Source organism: Dermacentor andersoni, unplaced genomic scaffold, assembly GCF_023375885.2.
Source record: "Dermacentor andersoni unplaced genomic scaffold, qqDerAnde1_hic_scaffold ctg00000033.1, whole genome shotgun sequence".
Classification (NCBI taxonomy): Eukaryota; Metazoa; Arthropoda; class Arachnida; order Ixodida; family Ixodidae; genus Dermacentor; species Dermacentor andersoni.
In genome coordinates, this window is record NW_027314755.1 from 1,415,558 (window position 1) to 1,443,202 (window position 27,645).

The 27,645-nt window shown below is 44.5% G+C and overlaps 1 protein-coding gene across 1 annotated transcript; it reads left to right on the top strand.

The window, feature by feature from the left end:
- The first annotated feature begins 839 nt into the window (after window positions 1–839).
- Window positions 840–27,645, top strand: LOC129381430 (uncharacterized). The gene is made up of 6 exons (XM_055064292.2): window positions 840–1,223; window positions 3,121–3,197; window positions 5,606–5,732; window positions 15,107–15,180; window positions 18,259–18,394; window positions 25,770–27,645. Exons 1-6 carry the CDS (start codon window positions 1,102–1,104, stop codon window positions 26,344–26,346), a joined length of 1,113 nt encoding a protein of 370 aa, XP_054920267.1. The 5' UTR covers window positions 840–1,101; the 3' UTR covers window positions 26,347–27,645.

Below are 27,645 nucleotides of genomic sequence, written 5' to 3' on the forward strand. Positions count from 1 at the left end.
ACGTCTTAACTTTCCTGGATTTGTTCTCAATACATTCATTCGTGTTTGCAGCGGTGGAAGCTTTTGTACCACAAGCACTTTCGTGAAACCCTGGAAGCACGAGTAAATGACCCCTTGCCCCCTTGTAATTCAAACGACGGTGAAAACATGGACGTGAATCCACTCACGGCGAGAGTACAGGAAAAACTGATTCGACTTGTTTGTGCTCGCGGCCACTTATTTGTTTTGGCTCCATACTCCTAATTATTATAAAGGTCGCAAAATTGGTTCTTTGTAATAAGTTCTCGGTTAAAATTTGACCAAAACAAACATTATCGAGGGGCGCATTGGGCAGTAACGTATTTTGTTTATCGACATCAACGTTGGTCATGCTTGGCTTGAAATGCAATTTACAACATTGGAGCCATCACGCAAAGCTGTCGCCAGTATGCGGGGTATGACTGAACTACGGCTATGCACGACGCATGAGCGTTCGTTACCGAAGCAGCGCGGGAAGTGCGAAGCAGTTGAAGTTCTGCATTGCTAGAGGTTGGTGAAGACAGCACGGCAATTTGTGGGCAACAGAACCAAGCGAGCGCCACTCTTCAGCAGAGAAGAACTACCTGCCTCATTTCAACTGGGCCAGAGAATGCCACAGCAGTCAGCAAAATTGCAGCATCTGGTAGTCATACGCTAGTACGATATAACTTAGCTTGTTAACCCCCAGCACTTCCGCGAGTGCTTACACGAGCAACAAGCTCTTACCAGTAGGATATGTACTTGAGTGTGAGAGGAGCATGAAAAATGTAGCGATATCATCAGATAAATGTTTTTTTGTTGTTGTTTTGTGTGAGGATTAGTTTGGGTAGATCATTCTGTGGAAAGATAGCAAGGCTTATCGGGGCGCCTCTGCTAGCATTCGAAAATTTGCACAGTCGCGTCAAGCTAGTGGCGGACTCAAACGTCTCGTTTTTTCCAGCTGTTCGATGTCATTTGAACCGAAATCCTGAAGTGACAAAAGTTTTATTAGTGTTCTTTCTTGGCATTGAGTGCGCATGCGCGGTGATTCGACGCTGCGCATACCTGAATACACGCCAGTTACACGGCATCGAAGCATCGGGCATGGCTGATGAAAGAAGCTACGAATACACGCCTCCTGAGTTTAGTATGACGGACGAGACAACTTCAAGCACAAGCTGTGACGGTACCCCGGGCGCTTCATCTGCTTTGGACGCCTACAACACGTGAGCTTTAGCGCTTGCTAATTTTCCATTCAATACTGTTACCCTTTAACAAGACCTATATAATAGGCTTGTATATCTGTACAACTGTTTCCACCTCAAACGGGTCTTTTTGGCAGCAAACTTGAAATTTTAAATCGGATGCTTTCTTAGATCTTGACGCGTCGATGCACGGCTGGTGCAAAAATATTGGCATGTTCAGTGCAAGTCAGCAGTTTAGCGGTCAGGATAATATTTCTCAGGACATGAATCTAACCTACTTAAAGAAGAAAATATTTTTCGATGATTGATGAATATTGCACTGCACACCCGCCTTGGGATATTATATCTGGCAGTCCCGTCTCCAATTGCAGGTGCAACCGCCAAATTTTGATGAAAGCACACTGCAAAAAGGCCGGTGATTGCATTTGCGATCGTTACATAAGCTACGGTAGTGAAAATTTATCCTCAGTCCACTAATGTGGCATGCGTTTTATCAGGTCGTGGCTCTTGCACGAAAAACCTCGGAATTAGTTTTAACCGCAGTGAACACTTTAAGTGCCGAACTATCTTTTCTAGACAACTGGTCAAATTGAAAAATAATACAGCCGTTTCTCAATTTAAAAAAAATTTCACGATTTGAGTGCTGCCCGCTCAAAGCTTTATTTTTTGAAAACACAGTACCTGTATATGAATGGCAACAACTTGGTTTAAAACGATTGCTGTTCCGTTTCCACGTGTTGTTTAAGAGCAACAAATGTGCGTTACAGAACAAACATACTTTTCCCGCTTTGAGTTGTTTGGTCGATGAAGGTATTTCTTTGTTTTTGTTGTTTTTGACAAGTGAAGTTTAGATTACTGGGTTTAAATCGCTTTTTTATAAATGCAACGGGGGGTGACCCTAAAGCACAGCCATGAATAAGTGGAAAGTCATGGTATTCTACGGTATAGCCTTTACTATTTGTGAACAAATGCAGTAGCACGTCGCATTTCAGCTTTTTCTTGCTAAGCATTGTATGGTTATTAGGACACTTTTCTTGCTGTTCTCACAATAAACTTTATCTTTCAAAGAATGCTGAGGTAGGCTCCAGCGAATGACATAGAAGTAAAGTTAGCATCGCTTGAAAACAAATATTTTAAAAATTAAAAAAAATTATGGGGTTTTACGTGCCAAAACCACTTTCTCATTATGAGGCACGCCGTAGTGCAGGACTCCGGAAATTTCGACCACCTGTGGTTCTTTAACGTGCACCTAAATCTAAGTACACGGGTGTTTCGCATTTCGCCCCCATCGAAATGCGGCCGCCGTGGCCGGGATTCGATCCCGCGAAAACAAATATTTTTGAACACCATTCTAGTTTATTATTACTTCATTCGATCTCGTCATTTCGTTCCCAAGTGGTGAAATTACTTGGCCCAAAGTCAGAAATCAGGTTGTATTCTTCAGAGCAAGTCTTTTGTGCGCATAACTTTAAATAATACCTACACTGCGACATATTACTCATAGCTGCCGGATCTATGAGTCGTGATTTCAATTGGCTCGAAAAGGTCAATTTCACCACGGCTATACCGAATCACATCAGGCGGGCACAAATGGGAACTTTTAAACATAATATTGCAGATTTGCATAATAATTGCAGATTGTATCTGCGCACTCTCATTCTTATAATTGTCTCTGACTTATTGAGGTAAAAAATATGTTCCATGCATCAAGAGTTTATTTCGAAATTATTGTTAGGATTCTAGCAAAGTGTGCCGTTCATCCTATGCCAGACAGCAGTCATTGATGAGAAGAAACCATTGCAAATAGCGCGTTTACAAAACCCGACTTTATTTTTTTGAACTTTGTTTTATTAAAACATAAATTAAACCATTTTCGTCACAGCTAGTAGTTTTCTGATCAATACTTCATTAATTTCAGCATTCCTGATGACGCCTGGAAGTACCCTTGGAACACACAGCCCATGCCGATAACCGACGGGACTTACAGCGTCGAAGGTACGTAGGCGATGGCCATTTGCCACCGGTGGAACTTGCGAAGGCATTTGACAACAAACGCAGGAGATGGCGCCTACGGTTACCGTGGTAGCGGTACGTTTATTGCGTATAAGAATGCACTTGACCAGCGCCGTCAATATGGTTTCCGCGTGAGCCAGCATAAAACTCTCCTTACTGGGAAATTGTTGTTTATCTGAATATATGCAAACTCATACATAACTAATGCAGTAGAAGATTTTCAATTATTATTTTGTTTTATCGGTCAGCTGGTAAAAGACGCTCCTAGATAATGGCAAAAGCCGAGATTGTTCATTTCATGCAATGCCTAATTCACTCGTAAATGGAATCATCACTTGACCATTGCTTTACAAGTTTATTTGCCAAGCAGAATCTCAGTGGGTTTGCCCTGCTCACATCCTGATGTTTCCCGTGAACCAAACTTAGTAGACAAAGAAAATGTTTTGATGTGAATTCACAGTAAAATGTGCAATTAGTACGGCGCTTCAGATGTCTATACAGGAAGGTCGTAACTGTGCTCTGTCCCTTTTTCGGCACAGTGCGATATTCGCTCACCCATAGCGTGTTACGGGCAGCCGACATATCCCGCTGCGGCAGAATGCAGCGGTTACCGCATACAACATGGGGCACCCGAAAACAGTTTATATTGGAGCTCTTGGTTCTTTCATACCAAGCATACCAAGTCGCATCCGCAGCAGAAACAACCTTCACAAATTTATGAAAATGTGACGCAACGAAACACAAAATTGCTGGGTTGTTGTTCACGCTCTGGTGCCATAAATCTTTAACAAATACCTCAAATCAAGTCTATATAGAGACTTCTGCCACAATATTTGTGTTTACAGAGCACAAATCTAAGTACACAATGATTTCCTATGAGGGTGCCACTTCTTCGAAATTGCAACGAGTTGTTAACAAGGAAATCTACGCCAAGCTGAAACAACGGCATTCCATACTGAATGTTCTTTTTTGTAAGGCGATTAGCATTCCTTGCATAAATCAAGCATCATTCGTTCTGCCAGTATGGTCGCCATCTCTTTCGCCAGCCTAATGAACGTTGCGACTTTAACGGCGCGACTGATAAAATTTAGAATACCAGACAATAAAAGTTAGTACCTTAAATTACGCCTATGCAGTCACACTGTAGTTCCTCCGAAGTCCAAGATGATGAAACTCAAATCTTTAGTTCCAGTGGTTGGGAATCCGCGTTTAATCTTTTCTGTGATGTAGGAAGGCGCGGAGACTCAGGTATGGGGCTTGAACAATGACATAAACATTCTTAGCCAACTCCCTTCCCGCCACTTAATATTGTAAATAGAGGTGTACAACACTGCGGTGGGCTCCTGCAGTTTTAATGCCAATTCAGTCGCGTCGATGGTCATGCTGACGACGGTTCTGCCGTAATTTCCACCTTTCTTTTAGGTCTCTTGCATTTTTTTTTTCAATTTCACGCAATTTCTGTGCAGTTTAGGGAAGATGTTTACATAGCTGCAATACTTGCAGCGCTATCCACACAGTCCGCACCTTTAACGCGCGTTTACGCTTTCCCTTGCACCGTTTAGTGGCATTGCCCCATGAATTAATACTTCCGCATTTCTCTGCAAGCTGATGTGATGTCTGCAATACGATTATTACATATACGCATTCAGCAATATTTTGACAGTTGCCCTATAGTCTGTTGATGGCCTACACAGGACCATTGGCGAGAAGTGCCATGCTGGCGTTCGGAATGAGCTCCTAAAGATGCATTGCTTACAGCCGGTGCTTAAGACGTTCAGTTACCGGAGTCAACAAACGGGTTTCGAAAAATTTTCTGAAAGGCGAGTACGTCGTTGCATCCCACACCTATCTGTCTTAGTTGACCAACAAATTAAGGGCATGCGTCAAACAAACTATTAAAATCTCTCGGCAAAAATGCGTCCTTTCAATTTTTCTTTGTCGTTCTCTGCGACGGGCTATGTCTGCTGCTTGTAAGAGATGAACAACAAGGAACAACTTCGTGAGGCATCTAGTGTGCTTATTTTTGAATAACACAGCAAATATAATGGGTGCAGAGTCCGACGCACAAGAGACCGACATGTCGTTTTTCACTTCGAACACTATCGTGTTCTGCTCGCGGTTTGACATAAAACATGCTAATCTTCAAAATAATCCAATACTGCACAATCTTGATAGTGCTCCGCTTTCCCATCTCCACAAAATTCTTGCATGCATACAAGAAGGTTGCAAAAAGAATAAGCACCGCGTACGGAAGCACAACAGTAAAGCTTCTTTACCACTGAAACCTTCTTGCCTTGCACAATAAGCATGGAAATGGAATATCCATTTCCCATGAATTTCCTTTGCACTACGGTGAACGAACACCTTTACTATACTTTTATGCCATTCAGGTGACGCTGAAAATGGCATGACGAGTTACCAGGAACTGGGGTGCGTCAGCAGCATCGAAAACGCAAGGCCAAGCACAATTCGAGCTGGCATGGATGCAGCATCAGCCAATTTTGAAGACGGCGCCACGTAAGTTCACATTTAGAAAACTTCCATTGCAAAGCAACCCAGAGACAACAGGGATGGCTATCCGTGTAACAACTATGGCTCTATTCGGTAATTTCTCCTTGGGAGGGCTAGCTCTGATGGCTGAAACATGTATTGCATTAGCAGTTTTGAGCGTTCTGACGGCGCAGCCTGTCTTGACATGCTTCATCGTTGCAACAGCGCCACCGGACACGGACAGAGTAAGGAGGGAAAATCACACGGCAGTGTGCACAACCCATGGCGCAACCACGAAGCTACACAAGCTCGCGCGATTTTCCATCCTGTTAACACGCTGGAATGTTTGGCACACTTCCAAGTCTGTAACCTGCTTAGTCACGAACCATTATGGAATATATAAAGATTGTGAAGGAAGGATACTCAACTAAGGCTCATAATATGAAACGGGGATATGCCAAGTTTACCGAGGCAATGCAGCATGGGTACGCCGTCCGTAAGCAGAGTGTTCGAAATTAATCTGAAGGCGACCACTCTGGCGTGCGTTATAGTGGTCGACGAGTGGGGTTATAGCGGTCAAATTCCGTGGCATACGCGGCAGCTGCATGCCACGGAATAATAATTGGCTTCCTTGTTCTTAACGTCATTCTCTACACATTTCTCCCGTTGGCTTACAGCATTCAGAGTCCTTTTATTCACCATCAAGAAATTCGACTGCCTTAAGGCGACTCTGCGATAGGAATCGTAGAGAACGTATACCTTTGGGCATGCGTTCCCGGAATGTCTCATTCTTGAAAGCGAATACGCAGGCGAGTTTTCCCGTACTCGCACTTCTGTATATCGAGTATTTTTCCGGAAGATAAATCGTAGTAGGCGCTTAAGCCCGTTCTCTTTGTACCTTGCAAACACTGGAGCCATAGTGGTTCTGACCTATATAATAAACTCGCGCTGCACCGTTTTCATGCATGCAAGGGAGTGCGAGATGTGGTGATTTAGGATCGGCATCGTTCTCGCAGAGCCAGGACAGCATCAATGCCCGCCTGGCAGGTACAGTTTCGTCCTGCATGATGGTTACCTTTTTTGTACTAAATGAGCACGTGAAGAGCTGTTTTTATTGATAACACACAAAAAAATTTTCAATCATCGGGACTTCTGCATGAATGTACAACTATAATAAAACATATAGCCCCGGCGAGTCGCTCAAGTTGGAGAACAGACGAGATTTGCTTAACCCATTAGGCACCGGTATCTCTTTTTTCTTCCTATCTTGAAATAAATCTAATATATTAACTTACATTTATACTAATAATTCACACGCAAGAAATTAGTACTCTTGCCTAATTAGTTTTTGAAATATAGCCCGTGACCATATGGTCACACTGGGCCCTTACGCTACAGCCAGATCATCATCATCATCATCATCATCATCAGCCTGCTTACGCCCACTGCAGGGCAAAGGCCTCTCCCATACTTCTCGAACTACCCCGCTCATGTACTAATTGTGGCCATGTTGTCCCTGCAAACGTCTTAATGTCATCCGCCCACCTAACTTTCTGCCGCCCACTACTACGCTTCCCTTCCCTTGGAATCCAGTCCGTAACCCTTAATGACCATCGGTTATCTTCCCTCCTTATTACATGTCCGGCCCATGCCCATTTCTTTTTCTTGATTTCAACTAAGATGTCATTTACCCGCGTTTGTTCCCTCACCCAATCTGCTCATTTCTTATCCCTTAACGTTACACCTATCATTCTTCTTTCCATGGCTCGTTGCGTCGTCCTCAATTTCAGCAGAACCCTTTTCGTAAGCCTCCAGGTTTCTGCCCCGTAGGTGAGTATTGGTAAGACACAGCTGTTACACACTTTCCTCTTGAGGGATAGTGGCAACCTGCTGTTCATGATTTGAGAATGCCTGCCAAACGCACCCCAGCCCATTCTTATTCTTCTGGTTATTTCAGTCTCATCATCCCGATCAGTGGCCACTACCTGCCCTAAGTAGATGTATTCCCTGACCACTTCCAGTGCCTCGCTGCCTATCGTAAACTGCTGTTCTCTTCCGAGACTGTTAAACATTACTTTAGTTTTCTGTAGATTAATTTTCAGACCCACCCTTCTGCTTTGCGTCTCCAGGTCAGTGAGCATGCATTGCAATTGGTCTCCTGAGTTACTAAGTAAGGCAATATCATCAGCGAATCGCAAGTTAAGGTATTCTCCATCAACTTTTATCCCCAATTCTTCCCACTCCAGGTCTCTGAATACCTCCTGTAAACATGCTGTGAATAGCATTGGAGATATCGTATCTCCCTGTCTGACGCCTTTCTTTATTGGTATTTTGTTGCTTTCTTTGTGGAGGATTACGGTGGCTGTGGAACCGCTATAGATAGCTTCCAGTATCCTTACATATGGCTCATCTACACCCTGATTCCGTAGTGCCTTCATGACTGCTGAGGTTTCGACTGAATCAAATGCTTTTTCGTAATCAATGAAGGCTATATATAAGGGTTGGTTATATTCCGCACATTTCTCTATCACCTGATAGATAGTGTGAATATGGTCTATTGTTGAGTAGCCTTTACGGAATCCTGCCTGGTCCTTTGGTTGACAGAAGTCTAAGGTATTCCTGATTCTATTTGCGATTACCTTAGTAAATACTTTGTAGGCAACGGACAGTAAGCTGATCGGTCTATAATTTTTCAAGTCTTTGGAGTCCCCTTTCTTATGGATTAGGATTATGTTAGCGTTCTTCCAAGATTCCGGTACGTTCGAGGTCATGAGGCATTGTGTATATAGGGCGGCCAACCTTTCTAGGACAGTGTTCCCACCATCCTTCAACAAATCTGCTGTTACCTGATCCTCTCCAGCTGCCTTCCCCCTTTGCATAGCTCCCAAGGCGTTCTTTACCTCTTCCGGTGTTACTTGTGGGATTTCAAGTTCCTCTAGACTATTTTCTCTTCCATTATCGTCGTGGGTGCCACAGGCACTGTATAAATCTCTATAGAACGCCACTTGAACTATCTCATCCATATTAGTAACGATATTGCCGGCTTTGTCTCTTAACGCACACATTTGATTCTTGCCTATTCCTAGTTTCTTCTTTACTGCTTTTAGGCTTCCTCCGTTCCTGGGAGCCTGTTCAATTCTATCCATATTATAGTTCCTTATGTCCGCTGTCTTACGCTTGTTGATTACCTTAGAAAGTTCTGCCAGCTCTATTCTAGCTGTAGGGTTAGAGGCTTTCATACATTGGCGTTTCTTGATCAGATCTTTCGTCTCCTGCGATAGCTTACTGGTATCCTGTCTAACGGAGTTACCACTGACTTCTATTGCACACTCCATAATGATGCCCATAATATTGTCGTTCATTGCTTCAACACTTAGGTCCTCTTCCAGAGTTAAAGCCGATTACCTGTCCTGTAGCTTGATCCGGAATTCCTCTAGTTTCCCTCTTACTGCTAACTCATTGATTGGCTTCTGATGTACCAGTTTCTTCCGTTCCCTCCGCAACTCTAGGCTAATACGAGTTCTTACCATCCTATGGTCACTGCCCCGCACCTTGCCGAGCACGTCCACATGTTGAATGATGCCAGGGTTAGCGCAGAGTATGAAGTCTATTTCATTTCTTGTCTCGCCATTTCGGCTCCTCCACGTCCACTTTCGGCTAACCCGCTTGCGGAAGAAGGTATTCATTATCCGCATATTATTCTGTTCTGCAAATTCTACTAATAACTCTCCCCTGCTATTCCTAGAGCCTATGCCATATTCCCCCACTCACTTGTCTCCAGCCTGATTTTTGCCTACCTTGGCATTGAAGTCGCCCATCAGTATAGTGTATATTGTTTTGACTTTACCCATCTCCGATTCCACGTCTACATATAAGCATTCGACTTCCTGGTCCTCATGACTGGATGTAGGGGCGTAGACCTGTACTACCTTCAATTTGTGCCTCTTCTTAAGTTTCACAACAAGACCTGCCACCCTCTCGCTAATGCTATAGAATTCCTGCACGTTAGCAGCTATGTTCTTAATTATCAGGAATCCGACTCCTAATTCTCGTCTCTGTGCTAAGCCACGATAGCACAGGACGTGCTCGCTCTTTAGCACTGTATATGCCTCTTTTGGCCTCCTAACTTCACTGAGCCCTATTATATCCCATTTACTGCCCTCTAATTCCTCCAATAGCACTGCTAGACTCGCCTCACTAGATAACTTTCTAGCGTTAAACGTTGCCAGGTTGATATTCCAATGGCGGCCTGTCCGGAACCAGGGTTTCTTAGCACCCTCCGCAGCGTCGCAGGTCTGACCGCCGCCGTGGTCAGTTGCTTCGCAGCTGCTGCGGACTGAGGGCTGGGGTTTGATTGTTGTGTTCATATAGGAGGTTGTGGCCAAGTACTGCACCAGCGTGGCCAATCCTGCTCTGGTGAGAGAGTGCGTTACCAGTTCTGGTCACCGGGATCAGGCCGCACTCCAGGCCTGTTTGTGCAATTTTCTCAACACACGGTTGTTGTTTTTTCTGGTATTTTCCGGTGGAGAATTGTGCGGCCCGGGATTTGAATCACGGTCCTCTTGCACGGGAGGCGGATACTCTACCGGCCCCGCAGGAGTTCAATTTAAACATTAAATTGTGGGATTTTACGTGACAAAATCACTTTCTGATTATGAGGCACGCCGTAGTGGAGGACTCCGGAAATTTCGACCACCGGGGGTTCTTTAACGTGCACCTAAATCTAAGTACACGGGTGTTTTCGCATTTCGCCCTCATTGAAATGCGGCCGCCGTCGCCGGGATCCGATCCCGTGAACTCGTGCTCAGCAGTCTAACACCATAGCCACTGAGTAACCACGGCGGGTCCCGCAGGAATTGTACGCCTCATTTAATATACAGTGGTGCCCTATTTGATCAGTCAAGGTGGACCAATCTGAGCTCGGTTATACCGCACGGATGGCACTCGGCTAGAGAACCTGGTATTTATGACCTGCACATGTGAGGCCATACATAATTGAAGATATATATCTTTCTTTTTTTATTTTAGGAGGGTTCCCGTACAGTGATAAAATAAAGGAAAAGACATTAAAAAGAAAGAAAAAAAGAAAGAAAAAGGAGGGAAAAAAGGAACATAACGGGTGATTTGAACTCGTGACCCTTCGATGTTGCCCGGAAAGATAGCTCAGTCGGTTGGTTCGTCAGGCCCCAGGCTATTTTCAAGCGCCACAGTTCCTGTTCCGAGCCTTCCGAGTTCCGAGCCCGAGAAGAAGAGCGAGCTCGAGCGGCTTTAGAGACTAGGAAAACTGCCTTAAAATATTCAGACTTGAGGGAAAGCTTCGTGCACAAACTATAACACGGCAATCAGCACTCGAATACGACGAGAGAAATTATTGAGACGTGGAAAATTTCCTTGAAATAAATATGGTTTGCGAGACAAATGCTTGTAAGTATTGAACCTCTTAAGAGATGAGGGGAAATTTGGGCTCACCGAGAGGGCATCGTCCGTACGAGACCACCACCAGGCGCCTTACTGAGACGTGGAGGGCTTTGCGGCCGGAACAAAGCTTCCCGTCCCCGCCGGCCAAGAGGGGAAAACGCGCTTTCCGATCGCTCAAGGTTGCGCGGACATAGTATAACTCTAGCGTCTAGGAGAAGCTTAACCAGGTGCGATGGCGGCACGCATAGCGTGGGAAGCTAGCCGCCAGAATAACTATCTCAAGGACTGCTGCTGACGAGGGCGAAATACCTTCGTGTAATTATAATAACCCTAATAGGACTACTTTCGAAAGAAAAAAAAAGGAAACGGCCCAGAGGGCTATACTACGAGAGCTATGACATAGTTTTCTATATATATATATATATATATATATATATATTCATCTCATCTATGGAATCGCATGCGCGCGCTGTTGCTTTGTCTCTGCGTGTAGTAGTTAAGAGAGCCAGTTTAAGGGCGGAGAAAAAGGAAGGAAAGGAAAGTCTCTGAAGCAAAATTGCAGCGCCGTGGTTTTAAAGCGCAACCGTGGTAGGGAAACGGAAGGCGATATAAGAGTGCGTGGCCATGATACGCACACGACAAACTGCCTTAAAATATTTAGACTACGCAAAGTTAAAAACAGTTATTTCAAGCAATGAAACATCACAAAAAAACATACATAGCGAATAGTCGAGCACTTATTTAGTGTGATATGGCTTAAATCATGGACTACACATGCCGACGTCATACTTTGTGCATTGGGTGTGCCCCGCGCTGGTGCAATTATCTCATGCACACCTCCACCTCTTGCCATTAGGTATTGGTACAACAAAGTGGGCCACTTGGTCATACCGCGTACCAGTCAGGACATCACCAGTTTTTGGGATTCTGCGTTGACCAGGTCCTCCAGGCTTATTGTCCTATCGCATCAGGTAGCTTTGTGCAATTTGCCTTCGGAATTCCACCTGCGTGACCTTGAACCCTGCGCTACGAATAACCGCCCAAGCGTTGCTGATAGATACATCACAAATTCAAGTGAAAATCGGTCGCCACCACTTTTTGTCACGGATTGCAATCCTATAGGCGCCTGCATTTGCATCCGTCTGGTCCGTACCTGATTTAGAGCTTGTACTTACCAACATTGTTTGGATAGGTCACCTTGATTCGCTTCTTCTCAACTCGAGAGTACCTGTCTGAAGATGACATTGGCTCTACGTCGTGAACGGTGCTTACGATCGTTACTACAGAATTGTCCGTCCGGCGGACAACAATTATTCCATTGTCGCTCAGCACGGGATCTTCGTGCCCGCGAGGTTGGCGCTTGACGAATTCTGGTCAAGCGATAGGGCACTCTGTGGGAACACGGTTCTGCTTCACTGTGCCCGTGTCTTCGTAGCCATGTACCTTGATATCGCTGAGTAGCTGCATGCTTGTGAATAAATTATCAAAATAGAAAAAGGAAGGTCGTGCGTCTCTGCTGCGAGTTCTTCCACTATTTGAAGAAGTGGCACCACTGCTTTTCCGAAGTCATTTTCATGTTTTTTATATGTTCCGGGTTCCCCTGCTTGCCTTGATACACATTGAAGTTTACAAGGTATCTGTTCTTGGCATTTTATACACTTTATACACGAAGGATAGGACTTTATACACGAAGAGGATAGGCTTTCCACGTATAAACTGTGCACCCATGACGACCATAATGCTCAATCATACTTTGGTCATAGCTCAGGTGACACACAGGTTGAAAATGCTCCAGAAACCTTGCATTCAATAGTGTCATCAATGGACGCAACTTTGCCAACTTGTCACTAAATGCTAGGCTTGCATTTGGAACAGAGCTGGAATCGTATTATCTGAACGAAGCGATTCCTTCGCATAGCATTGTAGGCCATCGTGTTGCGAATATCCGGGACGCTGTCCTAATAGCACTTTTTCCCTGGCAAGAGGTTATAGCCGGACAAAACCAGCACTCCAAGAAAACTTAATCCTTCTTTGGTAACCTCCGGATCGGGCACATTCAAAAATGCCACATACTTTCTTGTTTGTTCGACTAGCAGCTCCACGACGGCTTTCTCAAAAAAGATCGAACAACTCAACAGGTGCAAATCCCTGTAAGCAGCAAAGTTTGCGTCGGGAAATATGCCAAGGCTTATCTGGAGATCACCCTTCGTCCACGTAGAAGCAGTGGATAATTTTGCAGGAATGGCCGCATCAACTACAGAAGAAGAAACCTGTGATATTCCGTCACCTTGCTCGCCGGGGTCGTAATCGTCCGAGTCGCATCCACCAATGCGGCGTCCGTCAGACAAAACAGTTTCAGCGCCGGCTGATAGCTGCCAGCTGCTTAGATTGTCAATGAGCCCACCTGAGTCTTCATCGGCCAAGTTTTCATCCGAATAGGTGCTACCCTCTGGCGGCTCGACATAGATCACTGGCACATCGTCATGTTCCTCTACGACTATCTTCGCTGTTTCTTCCAACATCAACCTATTCAGACAATAAAATAAGAAATAACCACAGCGAGAACGCGCCATCAGCCGTGCACGAGATGAGAATACAGTTTAAAAAAAAAATTTAGGTAGCCTAAAGGCCCAGCGTGACCATATGGCAACACGCAAGACAACACGCTCGTTCATGGATAAATAAACATTACTCTTTCACAAATGGTCACCGAAGGTCACATATTCAAAGAGCAATACGGAGGTAAGGATATCTGACTATTCCCTAAACAAGTAGTAAAAAAAAAACGCACTTACCCCTTGGAGCGACGCATGGCAACGCTACTCGCAGAGCAACACTTATTCCCGCCTTTGCGAGGGGATCCCACAAAACGACTGACAGCTGCTGCCACTTCGTATCCATAAAGGGAACTCTAATCTGTCAAACGGCACGTCAAATGTGATTTTGGGGCCGTTTTGTTAATCTTAATTAATTGAAATCCACTGTGCAGACTAACGTGACCATATGGTCACGCTGGTCTCTAATGGGTTAAGCACTGCAACAGCTTGTTAGCGTATGTTTATGTACTGCACTTAAGTAAACTTTATGGAAGTATGTAATGCCGATCAATGAAAACATTTTACAAATATTTATTTTAAGAACTTGTTGTATGTGACGCCATCACCATGTTTCAGGCCATGCCACGTCTCGGATTCCCACATCCCGGCATTCTCAAAGCAGCAGACCACCCGTTAGGAAACTTGCATAGGTGGTGGAGCCAGATTTCCCAGTAGGTGATTTGAGAAACTTTATGATAGGGACACTTTATGATTGTCACGACACATGTGTTGCCCAAGCAGCTCCCGGAAGTCACGTGAACTTCTGCGGGTGGGAGGCTGACCAAGAGACGGTGAGCAGAGAACACCTTGGCACACACTGGCTTCTAGCTCACCCAGTGTTGTAGGTGGCCTGATGTGTGCTTGGGAAATCGCTTGTAATATGGAGCCACACTCGGGAACAACCGCTTCGGGACAAGCAGCTCTAGTCTCCTTTGCCTATACTCCCCATCAGGCCATCGTTGTGACCGCGGGTATTCGAGGCCATCAGGATAAGTTTGACGCCTGTGACTAGACACGTCGTACAACAACTGCTTTTTTAATATACTGGTTATTACTCAAATATACAGTGTCTATAATACTGCGAGCCTTACTTTTGTTAATTGTTCTAATGTCATGCGATAGGTGTATTACTTACGCCCTTCGGCGAAGACTCCGTCTATAGTGGCGCAAGATATTTTTAATTTTGATCTCATACTTCGTTGTAAACTGCCTCAGAGCAACATTTGGGTATGCCTGAAGGATTCTGGAAGCAAGCGTTTCGTCAAACGGACTTGTCCTTGTAAGTTGCGTTCCCTTGCCCAAAGGTGTCGTAGAAGACAATGTCTTCTACGAGTATTAACCACCCGGGGCCTCAGTGTTCACACGGATATCTCTCCTTTGTTCTAGAATTCCTGAGACCACCTTGGTTGACTCACCGAGGAGGCAGTACCACCCGGCTCATAGCACATCCACCGTCTGCGGTAGGTGTAGGTAGGATTTCAGGCACTGGTATGCATACGCCCCGCGTTGCAGGCTATGGAGTAATCTGACGCCTGCTTCCGTATCTACAGCCAATCTACACACAGTCTACGAGGCCAATCTACGCTGTACATTCTGGATGGCTTCTTACTGACAGCATTGAACTGTTGACTCTCGGAATTAGACAGGTTAATCACTGCGCCCATAAAGCTTCTCGTCCGTGTGCGATTCCCTACTAGTCTCCAGGACGGTTCACCGATTATCTGCGAGCAATCCCTTTCGCACATTTGACGGGGATAAGAAAGCGATAGTTGCATTTAGGAGAGTAGGGCGAAAAATGAGAGCCAGAATGCAACATGTTTCACAAGACCTTTTTCTGGATATGTAAAAAGCGTTAGTAATGCCTGAGAAGCAGGTAGTCGCAGTGTGCGATTAGAGATATCGTGTCGACGTTGCAAGAAAAAATATCAACCGTAGTAAGGCTCTTAATCATTTGCCATTAGTTGCAGTACCTTTTGGGGGGGATCTGTATTGAAGTGGATAACTACATGATAAATTCAATGGGGTGGCGCTTCTTGTCCTGACCTTCGACGGTACATAAAAAGAAATGTGCTGGAAGATAGTGGTAATTACTCAACGTAACGGCGAAATAACAGACGCTAACGAAGACGACTTACGACAGGGTATGTACTGTTGGCGTCAAAAAAAAATAATAAAAGACGCGATCCACAGGGTGCGTAACTGAACGTACTTTCCGCGCGTTGTCATTACCATTGGCATGGTGCCACGTCGGGTTTGAGACGCTGCACGATGATGCTCCCCCTATACTGCGCGACTTCCTTCCATGTTATGGGTATCTGTTATTTGAATGCGAGAAAAAAATATGAGGACATGGCAATGATGGAGGCGTAAACGTTTCGTTTGACGCCTGCATCGCATACGGTGTCACCGAAGTCGGCTCATACTCGTTCTATACTTCAATAATCTAGGTCCTGTTTTCTTTCATTTTTTTCTTTCGCGCTATCAGATATGAGAAACAGAACATAAACAACAATATCGCAGTATAGGGGGAGTGTCCTCCCGCAGTGCTGTCAAACTGGTTGCCTGCGCCTTTCAATCGTGATCACTGAAACATACCTTCTGTTATTAGACCACGCGCTCCACTGTTCGCGTTTCATTTAAAGCCAGTGGAACTTGGCGAGCCAGGCATATTATTTGTGTTCGTCTGTTTGGCACCATGTAATTGTGAGTCGCGAATCTCGAGTGAAACAAAACATTCTCTAAGTTTTAAATGCAGGGTGTGCCAGCTAAAAGCAACCGCTGATTTAAAAATGACCCAGCGAGCTATGGGTTTGAAACTAACTCAGTGCTTTCACACCTAGCACACTCCCTGGTTTTGAAAACATTGGTTGCGTTTAGCTGGGAGATCGTACATGTCACTGAATTCAAATCAACAAATCATTTGGCCTATTTTGTGGAACTTTCTCATCTAAGTTTCTTTCTTGCGGTATGTATGGGAGAACTGAATGGGCTCCAGGTAGAGGTGATGTAGAATGTACGGATCGGCCTAATTGATTTTAGCCAAAGGAAAATCGAAAATATGCTTTTACGAGTAAATGTACTCGAAAATTTCGAAAGGATATTTTAGCAAGAACGAAAAAATTCAGAGTAAAAAAAAACAAACCATGTTCGTGATTCCATCTGCATCGAACCATCGCTAATAATGTGAGCACATTTGCGAATTATTAAAATAGCCTGTAATTAACCTTTGACCTTTCCTTACCGATCTGAGCAATCTTCAAGTGGCACAGGTAACAGCAAGCTCGAACTTGCATTTTCTTTGTCTATTTGTCCGTCAGTTCTAATATGTGATTTGTGACTAGGCGTTACCAATGTCACGTTGTCATACAGTCTGCAATATGTCAGGTTCATATTGTTATGTATCATTGATAAAGGTATTCTAAATAATCACCAGTCAGAGTAAAGTGATTGCTCTGGCTCAAATGTGTCGGAATGTTCCACTGCGCTATCGTGTACGTTCTTCACTAGAAACGACTTAGCCGAGCATACCAACAACTAGCAAAACCTCGCTTAACCTCGTAGAGCCTATAAACCTAGACAAGGTACGTAAAAGCTCGGTGATCAAAAGCCCCGCTGTTGATTACAGCCTTGCACCAGTAGTGCAAGTTGCGCTCGTTTTTTTTTTTTTTTTGTAGAGATAAAACCTGTTTTACAAATCTGGATGCTACCCTGGATCCGCACTTGACATGATCAGCTATCCGAAGCTAAGGTGAAATTTCCAAACAAAAAATTGTTTGCTTCCGCCCATTCCACGAATGTCTATAGAATCATAGAGAACCCCCGTGGGTTTCTCAGAATAAGAGCTTTGCAGTAAATGAATGTTTTTTTTTCTTTTTACAGCATGCCGGATAAGCACGAATTTTCCTTGTCTAGGCGGATGACAATTTTCTCTTACGAACCTTTCACCGCCTTTCGGGATCAACTGAATTGTCAAGAGTGCAATTTCGATCAAGCGATTTAGAATTTAAAAGATGCAGAGTGCACTTTGATTTTTTCACCTGTACCTAAATGACAGCCAATAATTGTCGGAAAACCTTTGGCATTTAGAGACCAAAACCAGCCATTCGTATAAAATAAATTCGGATAAAAAACCCCGTCGATAAAATCTATTCCGCCATGACATTTTTCAATAACAGTAGCGAACCTGCTTGTACCGAATGGTCCATGCATATGACATCTATCACAGAGTAGCCAATCAGAGCGCATATCCACAGTCACAACGCCACAAGAAGCGACAAAGCAAAAATGGGGCATTGCAAAATCATCCAAGCCCTTGTCTAGACAAAAAAAGCCGGTAAATAAACAATAAACTCCCAAAACGCATACATGTCTTCGTCGTGACATCACCTTGTGGCTTCCTGCTTGCATGAAGAGGCACTTCAGACGGCATCAGGGGTGTTGGGGTTTCTTGGCATCAATAAACTACGAAAGCTTCTCGCTTCTCGCGCGTTCCTAGCCCAGAATGTCGCGCAGTGAGGAATCGGCACCTCTGATTTCAGGACAACCAGACAAGCCAGAAAGTGGAAGCTCCGGTTACACGATTCCGGTCAACAGCAGGGGCGGCGACGAAGCAGTTGCTAGTGAAAGCTACGTTGGCATGGAAGAAGCATCGGGAATTTCGCGAAGCGACCCTAGGTGAGACAAATTTTTCTAAGAATGCCATTATTACTAAATTCCAGGAAAAAATATGCTCGCACTTGCAAATTTTGCGAGTGATTCAAGTTCTGATATTGGAAATGCCAGATGTCAGCTACTGTTCAGACAATATGGCGCTCGCGTAATCGGAAACCTTCAGCTGAGGCTCTACTACCTAGGTAGTACATGCGAACTGAGAAACCGCCTTGCTCTGCAAACATAGCATCAACTTTGGGGAAGTGAGTGGCATTTAAAGAAATGTGATAATATAGGTATTGAAGGAATTGTATTTTCAATTTATGTCATTTACTTAAGAAAAAAATGCGCGGATGCCTGAAAGTGCAATATCTCGGCTGTTGCTCATAGCACGCTGCCTCTCGGGGGCGTTTGCGTCAGCATGCGTTCGGTGTGTTGCGACACCACGAAACCGAGCAGATGTGGGTTGAACCCTCCCGCCATTAGCGGTGCGCGGCTTCGCTGAGTTCAGAGAAAAGGGTAGCCTGAGATTGGAGCCAATGCCGGATGTTTGGACCGGCATGGCGCTTTGGTGGAAGCAACACACCTATTTGCCTCCGCTTCAAATAGACAGCAGCCCCGGACCGACACATCTGAGCGACAGCAGTGATCACGTTTTACTGTCGGTCCTCTGCAACGCTTTCTTTCACGCACATTTTACATCTTTCCTGTTTTCTATTCACTTTTCGTAACTTCCAGCTTTTTAGCCATCAAGGGTTACTAACCTTGGGTCTCGTCACCGCGGCATTACCGGAAACGCAAAAATTTGTCCCACGATCAACACCAAATCCTTAAAGAACTTGTGAAAAGGAATGTTTTTGTAATAAAGCCAGCAGACAAAGGCGGCGGTATTGTAATCTGGTCTATAGAAAAGTACAATAATGTGGCGCCCAACCACTGAGCAACCCCACCCATTACACAAAACGTGACTCTAACCCAACTTCAGATTACAGCAATACTGTGTTAAACAAAATAGCGGAGCTCATATCCAGGGAACTAATCACGCAATCTGAATATCGCTTCATGATGCCCAAGAACAAAAAAGCAGACCGCTTTTATCTCCTCCCTAAAATACATAAATATCCAGTCGAAAAAATATTTATAGCAGAAATCCCAGGTCTGCCTATTGTGTCTAATAACAACACACCAACTGAGCCAGTAAGTTCTTAAGTCACCACCTGTCAAACATAGCCACCACCCTCCCATCTTTTGTTCAAGACACGCCACACTTTCTTCGAATTATTGGCGGCACCGACGCCAACCAAATTCTGTCCGACCACGCTATTCAAGTTACTTCGGATGTTTCTGCCTTTTACACCAATATACCTATGACTGAAGGAATCGAAGCTGTTTTCTAAATCCCTCGCAATCAATCCCCAAGCGCGCGCTCCTAAAGTTTACCTGTCGCTGCTTAGGTTAGTTCTCACGATCAACTTTTTCGAAATCGATTCTATTCACTACCTGCGAACTTTCGGCGCTAGCATGGGGGCACCATTCGCTCTCACGTATGCGAACATTTTCATGTGACAGCTTGAAGCAGACTTGTTGAAATTCTACCCTTTGAAACCCCACACTTACCTCCGTTACATTCACGACATATTTATAATATGGGAACAAGGCACAATCACGTTAACTGACTTAATGAGCCATTTCAATTGCTTTCACCCGAGCAATAAATTTACTGTTCAGCCCTCTCGTACTCAGGTCAACTTCCTGGACACGGTGGTCTACATAGAAAAAGGAAAGCTGAGAACGACACTTTACCTGAAGCCTACAGATAGCCAGCAATATTGAGACAACAGTCATCATCCGCGACACTGCAAGCAAGGAATGTTTGTCGGACAAGCGAAACGAATACGAAGTATTTTCAGCAAAGACTACGATTATATCTACCACCTAAATGACCTTAAAACGCTAGCAGAAAGCGACTATCCCCAAGTTTCTCTCGATAGAGCTTATGAGGTCGCGTCAAGATTGGACAGACAGTCGGAATTGGCGAAGTAACAGCCTACACCTGAATCTTACCGACCACCGACCTTTATATCAAGATATTCCCATGCCCTTCCAAACATAAAGAACCTCCTACGAAACTGTCACCCAACATTATCAAGTAACAAGCGTCTAAGAAACGCATTCCCGAATGTACCTAATGTACCTATCGCCGCAACAGGAACATTAAACACATGTTAGTGCACGCAAAAGTCAGCCAACAGTATTCCGCCGTAATGAAAGCATTTGTCGCCCCAGGAGCAACACCTCAAGGCACCTTCAAAGTGACATTAAATTATTAGCACCACAAATAGCTGTACACACGAAGTCAAATGTAGCTTCAATTGTACAAGTACGCATGTGAATTATATGCTTCAATTTTCCTTCTGTAAGAAAAAATATATTGGTGAAACAGGACAGCCAATGAACGTCAGATTAAGTGGACATCGCGCGGACACAGCTAAAAAGCTTCCCAAAGACGTCGCCGAGCATTACCAACCAGGTCATAACTTTGAATTTAAACTGTACATCTTGCAGTCAAATTTCCGCTATGAACGAGAAAGAAATTACAGCGAATCATACCCTATCCATATGTTCAAGACATTGAAACTAATAGGCATAAACGTTTCAAAGGGAGCTTTACATATTCGATATGCTAAATTTCAAGCTATAGGCAACAACACTTAGTTTGGTTTCTTAGCGTTTCCTTGCTTGTTTTTCTCTTTTTTTTTCTTACCTTTTTTCCTTCCTGTTTTTTGCCTCTATTTATTTGTACCATTTCAGTATATTGTTTTTCTTTTTTTACGAGCACCGGTTTCTGCCGCTCCTTCAGTTATCTCTTCCAGAGACAGGATAGCCTACGACCACTAGTCAAACAGGATATAGAGGGCTGCTGTGCACGCCGTTGACACGCCGGCTGACATACGGGCGTTGACGCATGATTGTCAGATGGCCGTGTCCCTGGCTTTGTCCACTGCACTGCTTTATTCGTAATTTGACACGCTGACACACCTTCTCTCGTTGCCGTGCCCACCCTCCTTACGCCCTCTCCCCTTTAGAAGAACGCCACTTCTATATACTGTGGCGAGGAAAACATATGTCGTCTAGAAGAATACAAGTTCACTTCTCGAAACGTTGGCTCCTGCTTTCACCTCGTTCTCGTTTTGCCGATCGTAAACGCCCTTGGTTACACATATTGGGTTGTAGCACAGCTGTAGGACTGGCGCACAAATATCATCGTCCTTTCGCGACCACTTGTTGGGCTCCGTGGTGGGTAACTGATATATCAGCAGAAAACAGGCATACATCTATGGCTGAGCCATTTACTTTCCTCTCACCCAAACAATACAGGGCTGATCGATGATGTTTTGCGGTTCTTTGGCAGCGAAAAAGAAAAGCTTTTCCAGACATCATGTAATGCACAGTTACTTGAAGGAAAATACTGCCAGAATGATTTCCAATTTCTTCTAGTAAAACGCATTAGGCTCTCTAGGGCCACAGTATAAGATCACGAAGACGGCTAGCGGTGACATCCTGTTGGAACTGCGCGACAAGAATCTGTACAGAAAGCCATCCAACGTACCCTCATTCTTGGACATTCTATCGACTGTAACGAAACAAGACACAATGAAAGCTTTTCGAAGTGTCACATCAGAAGATGACGTTATTGAACTGACTGACGCAAAGCTTCTAGAAGGATGAAGAGACAAAAAACGTAATTAATGCTCAACGAATACAGACGTCAATGTGCTTGTCTCGATTTCGCCTGTGCGAAGACATTCCACAACTATACATGTAGCTTCAAGTAATTATCTGTAAGACTTCGCACAGAAATTAAAAGACGGGAACAGATAACGCAGTAGGAGGTGTAGGGGGAGGATTTTCATAGCAGGAAAGTCTAACCGAAGACACTTGCTCTGGGCTACGCTCTGCGCATGCGCGCGTTCTCGATTGCTTCAGTGGTTCAGTTAATCATGCGGAGCTAATGGGCACACTGGTGGACTTTCGCGCAATATTTTAAAACAGAGAAATAAAAGGCAAGGATGTTAACAACAAGCACGTCTGGTTTGCTACCCTGCCCTGCGAAAAGGCACGTCTGGTTTGCTACCCTGCCCTGCTGAAAGGGGATATAGGGATGGAGAGAGCACAGTTTGGCGCACAGTGGTAGCTTCTCACAGTCTACACACGGTTCACAAGGCCTGCAGACTTGAGGTATTTCAAGAGCACTTTCGTAGCTTTGTGTCCCATAAATGCGAACGTCCAGGGTCCAAGGATCTTCATTACTGAAAATGGTCTGGAGTCCAGCTGGCTTAGTGCTGCCCGGAGAACTTTGCGCTCGGCGTCGTATTGGGGAGAGATGCATCAGATCTGTTCGATCGTATCTGTGGTTCCGCAAGACTTGCACGTGAGCGTATCCGCCATTCCAATGCGGTACGAGTATGCCTTAGTTAATGCCACCCCGAGCCAGAGACGGCACAATACTGTCGCCTCAATACGCGAAATTTTTGATGGCACTTGTAGCTTTAAGGGTGGATCCAGCCGATGAATATGACACTTCGGGAGGTTGGGAGAAGACCAGTATTTGTGTGTCATAGCTTTAGCCACAATATGAAGCATTCTTCAAGCGTCGGTTCTTGATAAGGGGATTGGAACTGGTCGGGCATCCAGATTGGCTGCCTCAGCAAGGTAATTACCAGCAGTGCCGGTATGTCCAGGTAACCACTGGAATATAATTTCATGTCCTGTAGCGATCATTTCATGGTGATGTTCTCTTATTTCATATGTCAGCTGCTCATGAGTCCTATGATATATGGCAAAATGCACTGAAGTGCTGCCTTAGAGTCGCAAAAGATGACCCATTTCTAAGGTGTCTGTTGCAGGAGATATTTGACGGCAACAGGCAGGGCCGCAAGCTCTGCTGCCGTTGATGTTGTCATGTGGGACTGTTTGTCATGTGGACTGTTTTCGTAGCCGGAATGCCAACGACAAATGAAGAGGTGGTAGGTCAGACCGAACCATCACTATAGGTGTGTATTCGTGACCCGTATGTCTCATTGACTTATAGCAGCGTGATCTGTTTCAGAGCTGTTGTTGGGTGATTGGCTTTGTTTTTCCCATCCGTAATACTTAGACGCACCCCGAAGCTGTTGGAGACACCATAATGGCAATGAAATCCTTGCTGCTGGTATGTATCCTAATGAAAGACAATCAGTATGGCTGATTATAACTTCAGAAAAGGTTACACGCGGTCTCTGCGATGGCAAGAACGCCAACTGATGATCAGGGACGCAGGAAAGATGGCGGATATGCATCCTGAGACAATCCACAGCAACGTATGTTTGAATATAATGATCTTTGGCGAGCACGATTGTTGCAGCTGTTGATGCACAGCGAGGAATGCTTGGCCCTGTAAACTCTACAATGAGCGAAATCGACTTGCACGTACTGCCCACACTGGAAGGCTGTGGTGTAAATAGCTTTTTATTAGAACTCTGTTCAGCTGAAGGATGGAGCTTGCAGATGTGCCCCATGTTTTCCCGCATATGAATCTCAGACCCTGATCAATCGACAACAGCTTTTTCTCAGGTACGTGCAATGAGGGCTCCGGGAAATGGTTCGGTACATTATTACACCCAAGAATCGATGGGTATTTCCATAGGTGATAGTGTGTCCATTAATGGACACTGGGTGTGGTGTCATAGGTTTATGTGTGTAGAAATCAATTCACATTTTTATGTCGACGAAGTCAAGCCTTGTGTTTGACGGTATGCTGATGTCAAAGTTGCTGCCCGCTGCGATCGCACGTGAACCTGAAGGCGAGTTACCGCAGTAATCCAATCACAGATATCTGCGTATATCGAGATGTACATTGTTTTGGTACAATTTCAGCTAGCCCAATGAGTGTCACATTTAACAACGCGGGGCTGATTACTCCTCCATGAAGCACCTCGTATTAGGTTAATATTCAGCTTTGGGGCTACCTTCTATTTGCACAAATAACTACCGGCGAGTTACATGGTCAGATAACCAGCAAAACATGCGGCCGCCGATTCCAATAGTCTCCAGGGAGTTGATGACGGCCTCATGTGCAACGTTGTCATAGGCGCCTTTCTCCAGAGAGTTGATGACGGCCTCATGTGCAACGTTGTCATATGTGCATTTCACGTCGACAAAGAGCGCAACTGATATCGCTAACGGCTTTTCTCGCGTTGCACAAACGTTGTTACATCATTGGGGCTATCAATTGAGGAACGACCCCGACAAAAGCCTGACATGGAAGCTGGGTAGATATATACCCGGAAAAAGCGGCGCTAGTCCAGAGACGCAAAAGGTATCATGATGAGGCTCACCTGCGTAATCAAGCAAATATGTAATGGCTGAATAATAAATGAGAAATGAAACGAAGGAAGGAAGGAAAATTAAATTATATGGTTTTACCTGCAACACCACTTTCTGAATATGAGGCACGCCGTAGTGGAGGAGTCCAGAAATTTAGAGCACCTGGGTTTCTTTAATGTGCACCTAAATATAAATTCACGGGTGTTCGCATTCGCCCCCATCGAAAAGAAGCCACCGTGGCCGGGATTCGATCCCGCGACCTCGTGCTTAGCAGCCCAACACCATAGCTACTAAGCAACCATGACTGCTTAAGAAAAGAAAAAAAAGAATGAGAGAAACAACGATAGAACCTTTAGGTACCGCATTAGCTTCCCGCGTGTGTCGTTGATGAGGACGACATACAGCGTCATATGCCACAGTGACTGGTTCTGTTTTGAGAGAAGTCTGACCGTCCGATCGCATAACTGCATCACCACGAGTGCCGCAAGCTTTCGCCTTCACTTGTTACAGAAGCGTAACATGCTGTCGAACTTTTTGCCACTCTTCTTAACATACAAGATGTCCTGAAAACGTAGACGTATCTTAGCTGATGCAAAGCAGTCTATTCTTTTCACTGAATATTCCATCTGAGCGTGTCGAAGACGCACGTGTATTTTCAACATTTAGACTTGCTAAGCTCCTTACCAAACCATCACTGATAGCCATTTCTTCTTACACGTACCTGTTTTATTTAGGATATACATATTGCAATAATTAAAGTGTGGTTTTCGTATTTCGTCCCACTCCAACTGAGATCGTTCTTATTTTCAAGTTTAGCCACACGCACCATAAAAAGCGGCAGTGTTGAATTTGTGTTTAACTTGATCCCTAATCGATCGCCAAGATTAAATACAGCAAGTTAGCGCTCAGGTTCAGGAAGTCTCCTTACCATTAGCGCGCGTTTTAGTTTGTCAATCTCTCGATTGGCAAGAAGTGTTTTTATCCTCCCATAACAAGTCATCCATATTGAGCTCCTTTGTCCGTCTACTTGCAGGAACTCTACTGCAACAGGAGGAAGGAAACAGCAAGAGTTGTGCGCTATCTGCGGCAATGCTTCGAGCAGACGGGGCGCCTCACAGGGGCACGCTAACGAACACACGGTCGACACAGCCCACTTCTGCAAAGCATGTGATCAGTCGTCTGTGAAGGTGTCTAAGTCTGTAGATCATGGCCACAACCCTACTAGCAGAAAACACAAATGCCTAACCTGTGATAAACTGTTCCACCGGGCTGGTCATCTAGCTGAACATTACCGCACACACACAGACGAAAGACCCTACAAATGCGAAACATGTGATAAAGCGTTCCGACGGGCTACTCATCTAGATAGCCACAAGCTCACGCACACAGGTGAGAAAGCGTACATTTGTAAAACATGCGGTAAATCATTCACGCGGGTGGCGAATCTCCTTAAACATGAGCAGACTCACGAAGAGGAGAAACGTTGCGTATGCCAAAAATGTGCTAAGTCATTCAAAAACGAATATGATCTCGAGAGACATGTAGACTCGGAATGTGGAAACGACGCTTTCGTAGGAGAAATCTTTGATCGATCCTTTCAGAATAATTAATATATCTGTCGTCACCACCGAACAAAGCACGTGGATCAAACACCGTATAAGTGTAAGCAGTGCGGATGTCGTTTTGCAGACAAAGAAACACGCGATAGGCACGTGTGCCAGAAAGAATGCAAGATGTGAACAATGCTGTCTGGCTTTTTGAAATTACGTTGCAAGAGGTCGTCGCCAGGGTGTTTCAATGTCGAAAAATAATGCCGGTGCTGGCCAGCGCTCACTGTTCCATCAACTGCGTTGTTGGTGAACGTTTTTATCAGTGATTTGAAGACAAACCCTAATGGGCTGCATGTTTTTGTTTTCTGTAACTAGATGGGTTAAATGTCCACAAAAGATCTTAGACTCCACATTCAGTTAGGGAAACTATTGTGCAGGTGCTTTGACAGTGTACCAGCAAACAAGCTTTTTTGAACCATATTCCTAGTTATTTTAGTAAACAGAATGGAATATCTCTGATTAGGAAGCATTTGAGAAAGGAGTTACTGTGCTCTTGTCAATCAAAAGTAATTTCTGCCATTATTCGAGGTCGAAAGGCCAAGTTACCTTCGAGAGGCAGCACTTGTAGATGCTTTTACGAGAAGGTACAGCAAAATTGTGCGCGTATGAAAATTATTCCCTCGAAATTTTGTTCTTTCTTTGGGGCGTGTATTCATACCGCAAATGTTTATTCTATACCATAAACTAAGCTGATGATGGCAGTCACTGTATTACATTCAAATTATTTAGATGTTCACAATATGATACGGTTTCCCACTAGAAAATTTTAATTAGTCATGTTCTGTTGTGGAGGAATCTTTGAAGTTTAAGCGACTGTTTCTTATCCACTCGGAAGACGTCTGTTTTGACTGGCACTGCTGTCTGATTGCAGCCGTGGATTCTTTTTTAGTCTGATGTGACAAAGCTCTCTGTGCAATACGAATGAAGGTTCGACAAGTGTGTTTTCACATACGTTTACACGCTATCTTGAATATATTTTTTATCTGAACGCGTTTCACCGGCAAATCACCGGTGTATCAGAACATTGTCCATCTTTCTCACCGATTATACATTTTTTCAATGCTGCAGTCGAATCTTTTGTAGTCAAATTGCATGCGCAATGCGAATAAAATTGTGCATCCTTAAAGGCATGCAAGAACCAACGATTATGCTAGAATCTTCAATGAAACATGCATGAATATCCCATGATGGTTACCGCCTATCACTTATTGGACGATCGGCGCATACTCACGGAACTATCTGCGCGAGTGCAAATCGTTTTGTGCTTTCCCGTCCACGAATAAAGAGTTAGATTCGTGA

Excerpts from the sequence above, each read along its gene's own strand:
- LOC129381430 (XM_055064292.2), top strand. The coding sequence starts at position 1,102 with ATGGCTGATGAAAGAAGCTACGAATACACGCCTCCTGAGTTTAGTATG. Across the intron at positions 3,198-5,605 it reads CGGGACTTACAGCGTCGAAG|GTGACGCTGAAAATGGCATG; the intron begins GTACGTAGGCGA and ends TATGCCATTCAG. Across the intron at positions 5,733-15,106 it reads AATTTTGAAGACGGCGCCAC|AATTCCTGAGACCACCTTGG; the intron begins GTAAGTTCACAT and ends CCTTTGTTCTAG.